This window comes from Arachis hypogaea, chromosome 4 (assembly GCF_003086295.3).
Source record: "Arachis hypogaea cultivar Tifrunner chromosome 4, arahy.Tifrunner.gnm2.J5K5, whole genome shotgun sequence".
Classification (NCBI taxonomy): domain Eukaryota; kingdom Viridiplantae; phylum Streptophyta; class Magnoliopsida; order Fabales; family Fabaceae; genus Arachis; species Arachis hypogaea.
In genome coordinates this window covers 45,318,107-45,331,026 of record NC_092039.1, presented here as the reverse complement: position 1 = coordinate 45,331,026, position 12,920 = coordinate 45,318,107, and the positions used below count along the sequence as shown (strand labels likewise).

Below are 12,920 nucleotides of genomic sequence, written 5' to 3'. Positions count from 1 at the left end.
TCTTCGCAGTTTTAACGAAGTGGCTCCCATTGCGGAAAATTCAACTCCCGTTATTATCTTCTACTACCAGCCAGGGAAAAAGAAGTGCATTAATTGTTGACTTAAAAAGAAGTCCATTTGTCATGGGTACGGAACTTATTCGCCCGTCTCTCACTCTTGTGTTTATTTCCTCCTTCCTTCCATTGACCAGACAAAACATATTGCTCTCAACTTGTCAAATAAAATGAATATAATCTTGCTTTCTCTAATCTCTCATGTGCGTTACCTTCTTTCTTTCCTTTAATATCTATCTCTCTCTGAAAATTTCACCGTCATGAATACGACGATATTCCAACTTGTTTAATTTTACGTTGAATTTGAATGCAATCTTCCATAAAATAAAAACAATTTTTTTTCCTATCGCTACCGTGAAACACTTTCTATTTTCATTATCTATATCTTTGTATCAGTAATAATATCCAATCCAACTTTATATATTTAATTTCTTTAAGCTAAACCAAAATACACGACACAATCACTTTCTAGTGTTCCAGTTAGATGTCCTTCCTTGAGTTCCTTATTATATATATCCATCTATCTATCTATCCAATCTTCTGAACCTCTGCTTGCAATTCTTTTCTGTCTCTTAAGTTTCATAAAAATTTACAATAAAAATATTATATAAATATGGCTGGTGGAGAAAAAGAGCGAACGTTGGAGGAAACGCCAACCTGGGCTGTTGCAATTGTGTGCTTTGTTTTGCTTGCTATTTCAATCATCATAGAACATATTATTCATGCTATTGGAAAGGTAATAAAATGAGCGTTGGACAGGTTTCAATTTGTCAAAATTTCCATTTCGTAAATGTTAAAAATTGATATGGTTCTAACTATATATATATATATATAATCATAATGAATTCATCATATTGTGAATTAGTACTTTACTCGTTAATTGTCTGCAGTGGCTCAAAAGAAAAAACAAAACTGCTCTTTATGAAGCATTAGAGAAGGTTAAAGGAGGTACTTGTATTTTTTTTATTTTCTTTTTCCAACTTCACCTCCAATGTTAAATTCTATAAAAAAAGAAGCAAAATTTTCTAACAAGTTACTATGTTCTGTTTCAGAGCTTATCTTGTTGGGATTCATATCTCTACTCCTCACGGTGTTCCAAAATCCAATTTCTAGAATATGCATATCAAAGAATGTTGCTTCAACGTGGCATCCATGTGCTGTCCCAAAGAAAAGTAAATCTGGTTACGAAGATTCTGATGATGATGATGGTGATGATGGTAATCGTCGAAAACTCTTAGAGTATTTAGGCCACATACCTCGCCGTGTTCTTGCTACAAAGGGATACGACAAGTGTGCAGAAAAGGCAAGTTTCAACACCTTTAACGATTTCACTCTTCAATCTTTTGATTCTAATTTTTGCCCAAGAAGAAGGGTGAAGAAATTAAGAGTAAAAGAGATTGATGATGATGATAATGAAAATGAGAAGGGTAATGTTTAAAAAATTAATCTAAATTTTTTTTTTAAGTTAACAGTGAAATTAAAATTCTAAATTTTTAAGTGAAGATGAAAAATTATGTCATTTGAACTGTATCTCTTTGGCAAAAATTATTCTAAATCTTGAGAGTAAAATTAAATGGAATTAAATATTTTGAATAATTTTAAAAAAATTTTAAAATATTATAGAACAAATCTATATACTTCGATCAATTGATAAAAAAAAGTCCCCGTCCTAATGTTTTCTTTCTTGTTATTGTTATTCTTATTGGGTTAATGCCCATGAATTATCGCCGGCCGGAAATAATTAATAATAAAATTACCAATAAAATCAATTATGAAACTTTTCTTTTATTAAAAAAAAGTCAAAACTAATTATATAATTTGTAGAGAAATGTTTAATTAGTCATTAATTTTAAATTTGTCATGTGTTATGTTAGTAGAACATATAAGGATGTTTAAAAAATTATAAAATCGATAATAATAATAATAATAATAATAATAATAATAATAATAATAATAATAATAATAATAATAATAATAATAATAATAATAATAATAATTTCTCTTTATCTTCCAGGGAAAGGTTGCTTTTGTTTCTGCATATGGAATTCACCAGCTCCATATATTCATTTTTGTCCTGGCAATTTTTCATATACTACAATGTATTATAACACTAGCTTTGGGAAGAACCAAGGTACACTTCTATTTTCCCCTTACATATTCTATGAAATTGAATATTATGGGACCTTATTTCTGTCCTTCGTTTAGTCATGGTATTAGAAACTTAATTAATTGTGTGATTTAATGGATCGATAACAGATGAGACGATGGAAGAAATGGGAGGACGAAACAAAAACAATTGAATATCAATTCTACAACGGTAACGTTGACTTTAATTGCCTTCATTTAATTAAAATAATTAAATGACTAATTTTATACCTGCAACCAACTTGCCAGTTGCCAAAGAATCCCAGCGATTCCGTACTCTCGGCGTTTATGTTGTACGCCGTGGCTGTTAAACTTAAAACGCTACAATAATGCCACGTGATAAAATTAAGCATAAAATAATTCGTATTTTCTTAAAATTAGAAGAAATTATAAAAGCGTTTTTTTGACAAAATTAAGCATAAAAATATTCATAATTTTCTCGTAATAAAAAAAATTAGCAGGATTGTTAGTTAACAGGATTGTTTTTTTAAAACTTAGAAGAAATTATAAATAAAAGAAAATTGACAAATTAATTTTTGACTTTTTAAAATATTAGATAAATTCATGTTAGATAAAACAAATAGACAAATTAGTTTCCTAACTTGTTGTACATGACGTCTCTAGTACGGGTTAAGAGATGGATTGCGAACTTGCGGGTCAAGGCGGATGTTAGATTATTTAACTGGAGCAACGGGGGGTGGTATCTGCAAAGACATTCCGACGCTCAAGTCAGAATGGATCTAAGAGGTATAAGGTGTGAGGAATGAATGAGTACCTGAGGGGTCTGGAGCTCCTCTTTATATAGACGATGGTAATTATCTTATTTTATCTTATTTGGTTAAGATAAGGGAGGTATTTGAATTTGATTGTTGGTTAGAAGCTCTAGTGGACCAGTTCTGGACCTTCTAAAGGGCGAAGTAGGTCGGACCCGGATAACCAGGTTCGGAAACTGTTCTGGATGTAGGATCCGTGGGCCGGATCCGTAACAATTGCCCCCGGAGCGAAAGAGTGAGGGTGCTCGGTCTCATTGCTGGAGAAACCTTTTCCTCGCCGTTGTGGTTTTGCAAGGAGATCATTGTTTGGTTTTTCCAGTCGAAGTCGAAAATTTGGAGAGTTCCTGGCCGTTTCATGATTAGGCGAGGAGTGCGTTGTTTGGGCGTCTTATCACATGCCGGATTTGATGACCGTTTCAAAAAAGCGACCGGAGATCAGGTCTAAAACACTTGTATATTAAAATTTTAGAAAATTATTTAATCTCTCAATTATATTTTTTTATTTAAAAAATTAAAGACTCAATTATTTTTTTTTAGCAAAAAAAAATCGAAGTTGATTTAACTTTTTTAGTTGATCACAAATTAGTTTATTTGATATTCTAAAATTTTGGGAATCATTTTGTCGAAAAAAATTATTAAGAACTAATTTGTTCTATATATTATTACATTTACATATCAAAATTGATATATATATCACTCATATTTTTAAAATTGTCCACGTCTAGTAGTTTTACTTTAGTTTTAGAATAATACCCTAAAACCTAAAATATGATCTCTGATGTATGTTTTTAGATAAGTTAAAAGAAAAGACATATTGGTCACTGTTTATTTATATGATAGACAATTAATTGTTACTAACCTTTTAAATTAATCCATAACATTTTTAATAGAGACAAATTCATTTCTTTTTTCTAAAAATGAATATAGTTGAAGAATTAAATTATCTTAACTTTTAAAAGGTTAGTGACCAATTTATTTTTTTTAGCTTTAATTATTTTGTAAATTTTTATAATTTTATTAAATTTTTAATTAATTTTTTATATTTATTTTAATTGAATTTCTATACCATTTAATTTTTTTAGTTAAGTCCCTGCTAACGTTAAACATCTAAAAAACGTTAATGAAATATGAATTTACTTATTTATGTATACCCTACACTTATAATTTTCACATTCATCGTCCTCCACTACTCCCCTTGCTTCATTACCATCTCCTCCCCCTCCTTTTATTTGAGCAATAACACCAATTTAATACCTCGGTAAAATTTTGATTTATATGGGAAATAAAAAATATAAACATTTTACACAAACAATTCAAAACTATAAATAGACACCGCATGAAAAGAAGACAAAAAAAAACTACACAAACTGATTTCCTTCCTAATCATGCCTCCAAATACCAGAGGAAATAACTAAGTTCTACTAAAACAGTTCATTAAACTGCCCTCGTAAATTTTTGTATCCTAACAAATTGTTCAATTGTATTTCAATACTGCCGAATTGGTTCAACTCATACTAGATCTGAGGCCAAGTAAAAGGTATGTAAATTTTAAATTTCATTGTCTTTGAGAAGGTCACAATACCACTTTTGTTAATTTCACAAGAAACTCGGTCTGGATGCAGGTAGAAAAAAGAAAAAATTGTATAAAAAAAAATATGCAATCGCAGAATTTTTTATTCATACTCAAAATAAAATACTTTGATTCTCAATTATACAAATTTTAAATTAGGTTCAACAACAAAATTACCACAAATTCAAATTACAACAATAATACTAGATATGTAATTGGAGTTTTTGACTCAAGAACCAGCCTACCTAAATGCGATACACGAGCTCTGAATGTTGGCAATCATACGTGGTGGGAATAGAACTGGCTGAGAAATACAACAATGTTCATAGCGGCAGTGAAGAAAATCTCAAGTGCTAAACTATTTAAGCTCTGATATTAATGATTTGATGGACTAAAAGAGAAAGAAAAAGTGAAAGTTAAGAGAAGGAGAAAATCGAGTTCTTCTCATTTTGAAAGTTTTTAAATGAATGAGAACAGAAAACAAAAAAATGTTTGGTGGTTAACCTTATATACTTATGTACTCCTACTATAATTAATTATCATCAATATTAAACTAATAAAAAAATAATTTAGGTAACACCCTCCCGTAAACTAGAATTGTATAAATTAAATCTAACAATCCTAGCTAGGAAACATTAGAAAGAAAAGAATCTGGTGGCAGAGCTTTGGTAAGAAAATCAGCAAGTTGGTCTTTGGAACGAACCATCATAAGATGAATGAGACCAGACAAATATTTTTCACAAATAATTTGAATGTCCACTTCAATATGTTTAGTTCTTTCAAGAAAGATGAGATTATTGGCAATGTGAATGGATGACTGATTTTCAGTAGAGTGATAGACTTTGGAAGAGGCAAACCAATGAAATCCATTAAGAAAGATAACAAACTAGCTTCACAAGTGACAACAGCAAAAAACCTATATTCAACTTCTGTAGAGGACTTGGTAGCGGTGGTTTGCTTCTTACTCTTCCAGCTAACAAGAGAGCTCCCAAGCATGAAGCAATAACCGAAACAGAGCAACAGGTATCGGCACAGGTAGCCCACTCATCGTCGGTAAATCCGGATGCAGATCAGAAGTAGAGAAAAAAAATAGACTAGTTGCAGGTCTACCTTTTAAACATCGGAGTACACAGAAAGTAGTCTGTAGGTGAGAAGTATTTGCACAATCCAAAAATGGGCTCAAATGTTCTACAGCATAAAATATATCAAGTCTAGTGTTTGTGAGGTAAAGGTGTCAGTCGATGAGATGTCTATAAGTAGTATTGTCTGTTAAAATGGTACTTGACTCCTTCAAAAGTTTTTGACTATAATCAAATGGAGTGGAGAGAGGCTTGCAATCTAGATAACCAAAATCTTTGAGAAGGTCTATGGCGTACTTCCGCTGATAAATATGAATTCTAAAGTTAGAGCGTGCTACATCCATTCCCAAGAAGTACTTGAGATCACCGAGATCCTTTATTTTGATTTGTCATCCAAAATTTTCTTGATGGGATTGATTTTGCCAATTTCATCTCTGGTTAAAACTAAGTCATCCACATATACTATGATGGTAGTGAAGATTTTGGATTTTTTTTGATGAAGAGGGAATGATCATTAAAAAACTGCGTATAACCAGCATCAACAAGAGTCTGAGTGAGCTTAATGTTCCATTTTGTTTGTTTAAGCTCATATAGAGACTTTTGCAGTTTACAAACCAAACCTGGTTGTGACAGAACCAAATCGGGTGGTATCCTGATATAAACTTCCTTATCCAAATCTCAACGAAGGAAGGTAGTATTGACGTCCAGTTGTTTCAAATGTCATTTTTTGCCGCTGCTAATGCTAACATTACTCGTAGAGTAGTCATTTTGCCAACTGGACTAAAAGTATCACCATAATCCACTTCTTACACTTGAGTGAATCCTTTTGCAACTAGCCTAGCTTTGTGCCTATCTATGGTGCCATCAAGATTGCATTTTACTCAAAAAACCCATTTGCAATCCATAGCCTTCTTGCCTTTTGGGAGTTTAGCGAGTCACCAAGTTCTGTTCTAATCTAGAGTTGCCAATTCAACTTGTATTTCCTTTCTCCAATATTCATGTGCAACCGCTTCCTCATAAGTGTTAGGTTCTAGATTTGAGGTGATGGCTAGAGAAAGGGACTTATATTTTGAGGTTAGTTTATCATATGACAAGTATTGTGAGATAGGATATAAAGAGTTAGAGTTGGTAAAGTTGCTAGAGCGAGCTACGTGGGTTATCATACAATGGTAATCCTTCAAATAAGTAGGCAGTTTCTTAATTCTTTCAGATTTTCTAGTGATGCAGTCATGTGTGATGTCGTAATTTTGTGAAATTGGTGCATTGTTAGTATGAGATATGGTAATGGATGCAATGGTGTGTGAGAAAATTGGTAAATGCATTGAGCTTGAGAAATATTCACTTGAATCTATGAGTGTGGTATGTATGGGTGATTACATGATGTGTGAATGATGTATCATATTGAGAAAGATCAATACATTGTGGAGTACGAGTGGGTGTTGCAGGAATGTCAGTGCTGGTGGAATGTGAAAATAGAAAGTGAGTTTCATAGAAGGTTACACTTCTAGATATGAAAATTTCTTTTGATTTTAAATCAATATGTCGAAAACCCTTTGTTCTAAATTTAAAACCGAAAAAAGCTGTTTTCCTAGTTCTTGAGTCTAATTTTGTTCTTGATTTATTAATGTGGAGACATATGCAAGAGAACCAAATACTCTTAAATATGAAAGGTTAGGTATGTTACCATACAAAAGCTTATAAGGACTAGCATTATCCACTTTAGTTCTGCGCAGCCTATTAATTAGGTGCATAGCGTGAGCAACTGCGTATTGCCAAAAAAAAATGTGAAATTCCTGATTGAAATAACAGTGCTCTAGCAACACCTAAAATGTGTTTGTATTTTCGCTTTACAATCTCGTTTTATTCTGGTGTTTCTACACAAAAAATTTGGTGTAAAATGCTAGTTGATACAAAAATGATTTTAGAGTGAATTTTGTCCCATTGTCAGTCCTTATACACTTAACTTATTTTTCAATTTTTACTTTGATAAAATTCACAAAATTAATAACCAATTGTGATGCTTCAGATTTGATTTTCATAAAAAAATTCAAGTGAATCTGCTCTTACCATCCATCACAGTCAAAAAATACCTATGTCCTTCAATGGAAAGGACAGAAATAGGACCCCAGATATTCATATAAACAAAGTCAAAATAATCTTTTATTTTAGTTGTACTAAGATCAAAAGATAATTTCTTTTGTTTTGCAAAATGACATGAGTCATAAGGAAGTTTTGAAGTAATAAAATCTATAAAAAGGATAATATTTCTTCATTAAAATTAGTTTATGTATGGGTATGTGTCCTAATCTAAGATGCAAAATGTTGTTGTGCTTAGTGTGTGAAGGTGTTATGTGATGAGTAGTAGTCGTAGTTGCCGCCAATGAAGCTTGCTTTGTTGGAGGAGGAAAAAAGTGAGAGAATTCTAGTTCTCTACTCATTGTATATAACCCTTCTCTATACTTAGTAATGCTAATCATCTTTGATGTGGATTAATCTTGTATCTCACAATACTTATCATCAATTAACAATTGCCAATATAAGTTTGAGATTAATTTTGACATAGAGATCAATTTGAAACCAAAAAAGAGAATGTATAAAACATTTTTTAGAAAAAAAATTTATAGAAAGTAATTATGCCAATGATACTGACAATTTTGGTCCCATTTGCCAATATCATGTTGATTGGGGCAATATTTTAAAAGCTTGGAAAATATTTCAAGTCGAAAGTCACATGATCTGTTGCATCGGAGTCAATGACACATAGTGTAGATTTTAGAGTGATAATGTTCATAATTCTTGAATTAAAATGTAATGCAATGGTATCATCATGCTCCTCAGTGATCACGTGATTGATTGTGGTGTTATGTTGCTGTCGTTGCTGAAAATGGGAGGAGTACTCATGCTTCCTATAGCACATATATTTTGTGTGACCTTGCTTGTTACAATGAGAGCATGCCATTGTAGTTCCACGACCTCTACTACTTAGACTTTCTCTAGGGTGGAGAAAATAAGGGTTTAATTGATCTTGAATCGGATTTGTGTTACTTTTCAAAATTTGAGATTGAAGATTCGTGAATTGATGAAGGAGATTGGCATTACTCTGGTGGTCAAAACCACTCATCGAGGATCTGTTCACCATGTTCGCCATTTTTTAAAAATCAATGAATCATAGAATAATAAGAATTCAGATCTTCTTCTTTCTTTCAACTCGTTGATACGGAACAATTATGTTCACCAAGAAAGAATCTTGTGAAATAACCTCTCATCAAACTCTATTGGATGAGTTTGAAAGAAGAGGTAAGAAAAGGGAAAAGAAAATGTCGAAGGAAATATATGGAAAAGAAAGAAAACGGCGTCATTGGCAACTATTGGCGGTTCACAACCTTTTAATTCGATTCACAACTTGATTACTCTCTACGTTCACCGTACCATGAAGAAAATATCATGTCTTAAGCTATTCTAGTTGTGATGTTAATGGTTTGATGAAAGAGAAAGAGTGAAAGTTGAGATAAAGACAAAAATGAGTTCTTCTCATTTTAAAATTTTTTAAATGAATGAAAACAGAAAACTAAAACAAATATTTGGTGGTTAATCTTATATACTCCTACTATAATTAATTACCATCAACATTAAACTAATAAAGAAATAATCTAGATAACCGGCAAATCCACCCAACGCGACGATGGTGGCACAACACACGGTCAGAAACTGCACCGAAGATGGTGCCATCGTGAAGGAAAAGGTGGAAACGAAGGTTTGCAAGATGGCTGGTGTGGCGATAGCAAACAGTGCCTCCAGGAAGGAAAAGCAGACAATCACAATGGTGGATGGCGAAACAGCGACACTGATAGAGGACAGAACAATGATAGAGGAGAAGAAGAAGCAAAACTAACTATCGAGAAAAGAAGCATTGAAGATTGAAAAAAAATGGTGATTTTTAAAATTTAAAAAATATTCAGATGTCCTCGATTAAGTTTAGTATCCTTAATTTTAGAATATTCAAAATTTTAACCGAATATTCGGTTATTTCAAATGTTTTTGTAATAGTAGAGATTTAATTGAAAAAAATTAAATAATATAAAAATTCAATTAAAAAAATATAAACACTCAATTAAATAAAAAGTATAAAGTCTGCAGAATAATTAATTTTTTTTATTTAGAGATTAATTTTGTTTCTGCGAAACTAAAAATGATAGGACCAATTGGAGTATGTCTATTATTTTTACTTTCAATCGTTTATGCATGGACGAATCAGATGGCTTAACTTTATTTTAAATCTGAAATGCAGATCCTGAAAGGTTCAGGTTTGCAAGGGACACAACATTTGGACGAAGACACTTGAGTGCATGGAGTCGGACGTCAGTTTCCTTATGGATTGTAAGTTCACAATTATTATACATTAATGATTAATCATTTACTTAAATTTCTTAAACTGGGTTATTATTGCCAGATTAACAAATAAGCTATACGCGGTTTCTGAATCTTGGGTGGTTAGAATTAGTTTGGTATAAGAACAATTATAATGAAATATTTTGGAGTATTATTTTTATATTTATAAAAAATAAACTGATTTAATATTAAAATTTATATTAAAATTAATAAATAAAATAAAATTAATCTAACTTTAAAAAGATAGTATTATCCTAATAAAATATTTAAAAAATATATTTATTTAATTATATTAATAAGATAATTAAAAATAATATAAAATTTAATTAAATTATTTTTTTTGAGATCTAAAATAACATTAAAATAAAAATTAATATTAGAGTTGTTCTAAGTAGTGAATCTAAATGTCAGACAAATAAACTCTTTTTTTTATTTTTATGTTGATGGAATAATAATTAAAAGTAAGTATATATTTAAATAGGTCTTTAAAAATTTTATATTGATATTTTTGTTTACAAGAAAATTTTATTACATTGAATTTTTTAAACTTTATAAACGTAAAACATATAGTTTTTTCCGTCACACTTTTAACGATTTATTTGTCTAAGTGAAAACAATAAATCTGACTAAGGTATAGAGGCTTATATGTCTTATTTTTCTAAAGTTCATGGACTTCAATGTAATAAAACTATTTTAGAGATGAAATCGTCTAACGCAAAATCTTTAGGAACCCATTTGAATATATACTCTAAAAGTAATATAAAATTTAATTAAAGAGTAATTACCAAAATTATTAGTCCATGAAGTTTTTGAAATCGAATACTTTAGTTCCTCAAGTTTTAAAATATTCAAAACAATTTTTAACGTTTAGTTTTATTAGGCAATACAATCTTCATCCGTTAGTCACTAACAGTAACTGTTGATGTAGAATGTTAACATACAGATGTAGCCATTAAGTGTTCACATGTGCAAGATGGACAAATTAGTCTTCAAGGTAAAGTACAAAATAGTCCGTAAAAAATTTGAAAAATCTCAAAATAATCTTTAAAATTTTTTAAAATTTCAAAACCGTCCATTCGAATATTTTTAATCTTTTTCAAAAGTCAATGTCTTATAGTATTTTTATTAATCAGAATAATAAAATATTATAAAAAATATATAATAAATAAAGAATACAAAAACACAAAATATAAACTAAAAGATAAATTTTATTCACTAACACTAAAATGTAATATAAAAACATTGTTGCGTTATAAAGGTCATTATTTATATATCTAACAATTATTCTCCATATACAAGTCATTTTTTTATTACAAGTCTATACAAGTCATTTATATTCACGCGCGCACGTTCTTCTTCGTATCGTTAACGCACGTTCTTTTTCTTTTTCTTCTTGCTGCACCTTCTTCTTCGTTATTTTTCTCTTTCATTATCGTCGTTACCAACACCAACACCACATCCTCCTCTTCCTCCTTTTTTCGTTGGAATTTCTTCTCTTCCTTCTTTTTTCTCCTTCTCCTCCATCATTAGTTATCTCGTTGTTGAAGATAATGAATAATTCAAGTTCAGATTGTCAATTGAACCAAAACAAAATTGATTATTGTTTTGAATCCAATTAAGTAGTTGAGGTATGATTCAATTCTATTTAATTTTTTCGTTAGTAGTTTATGATTCTGCATGTGAAAAATGTTTCATCGTTGATGGATTGAATTGAATGTAATGTAAAAGTTCTGCATTAAAGAAAATATTTTTCTGTATTTCCATCAAATTTGGGTGTAACACGAAAATATTTGGGTGTAAAACAAAGATATTTAGGTGTATTGTTTAAGAATTTTTAGGGCATATGTGCTGATAAGTTCTGCATAATTCAAAACTCTTCTTCTCCCTCCTCCTTATCTTCTTCTGCTTCTTCTTCTTCTTTTTCATCATCATTATTATCATCTTTTTTTTGTTTTATCTTCTCAAGTTTCTTCTTGTTGTACTCTTTTAACAAGAATAAAAACAAAAAATCAAACAAAGAAGAAGAAGAAACACATAATGCTGCAAAATTACTTGGAAGAGGATGAACTTACATTCATTCAATTAAAAGAAAGAAAAAAATAAGAAAAAAAAAGGAAGAAAAAAATGCAGCATTAGAGAAAATATTTTTCTGTATTTGCAGCAAATTTGGGTGTAACACGAAAATATTTGGGTGTAACAAGAAGATATCCGAGTGTATTCTTTAAGAATTTTCGGAATATGTGTGCTAATAAGTTCTGCATAATTCAAAACTCTTCCTCTTCGTCCTCCTTATCTTCTGCTACTTCTTCTTTTTTTTTATCATCATCACCATCTTCTTCTTCTTTTTTTCTTATTCATCTTTTTCTTTTTATTTTACCTTCTCAAGTTTTTTCTTGTTGCACTCTTTTATCAAGAATAAAAATAAAAAAATCAAACAAAGAAGAAGAAGAAACATATAATGCTGCAAAATTACTTGGAAGAGGATGAACTTATATTCATTCAACTAAAACAAAGAAAGAAATAAGGAAAGAAAAGAAGAAGAAGAAGAAGAAGAAATGCAGCATTAGAAGAAACATTTTTCTGTATTTGCAGCGAATTTGGGTGTAACACAAAGATATTCGAGTGTATTATTTATGAATTTTCGGTGTATGTGTGCTGATAAGTTCTACATAATTCAAAACTCTTTCTCTTCCTCCTCCTCCTCATCTTCTGCTGCTTCTTCTTCTTCATCTTATTTCATATTGTTATAATTCTTTTTGGGAGAAAAAAATCAAACAAAGAAGAAAAAAATTTATAATGTTGCAAAATCAATAGAAAGATGAGAAAAAAATGCAGCCACAACAACAGTAATAAAAAACGACGAACGAAGATGAAACACGCGAAGAAAAAGGAGGAGAAACGCAAAGAAGAA

At 30.5% G+C, this 12,920-nt stretch overlaps 1 protein-coding gene across 1 annotated transcript in view; it reads left to right on the top strand.

The window, feature by feature from the left end:
* Positions 1–407: 407 nt before the first annotated feature.
* Positions 408–12,920, top strand: part of LOC112796734 (MLO-like protein 6) — a 29,120-nt gene continuing 16,607 nt past the window's right edge. The window contains exons 1-6 of the mRNA XM_025839316.3: positions 408–789; positions 944–1,001; positions 1,106–1,356; positions 2,068–2,184; positions 2,310–2,370; positions 9,909–9,997. Coding sequence (XP_025695101.1) covers positions 667–789; positions 944–1,001; positions 1,106–1,356; positions 2,068–2,184; positions 2,310–2,370; positions 9,909–9,997 — 699 coding nt within the window. The 5' untranslated portion in view covers positions 408–666. The remainder of the gene's footprint in view (positions 790–943; positions 1,002–1,105; positions 1,357–2,067; positions 2,185–2,309; positions 2,371–9,908; positions 9,998–12,920) is intronic.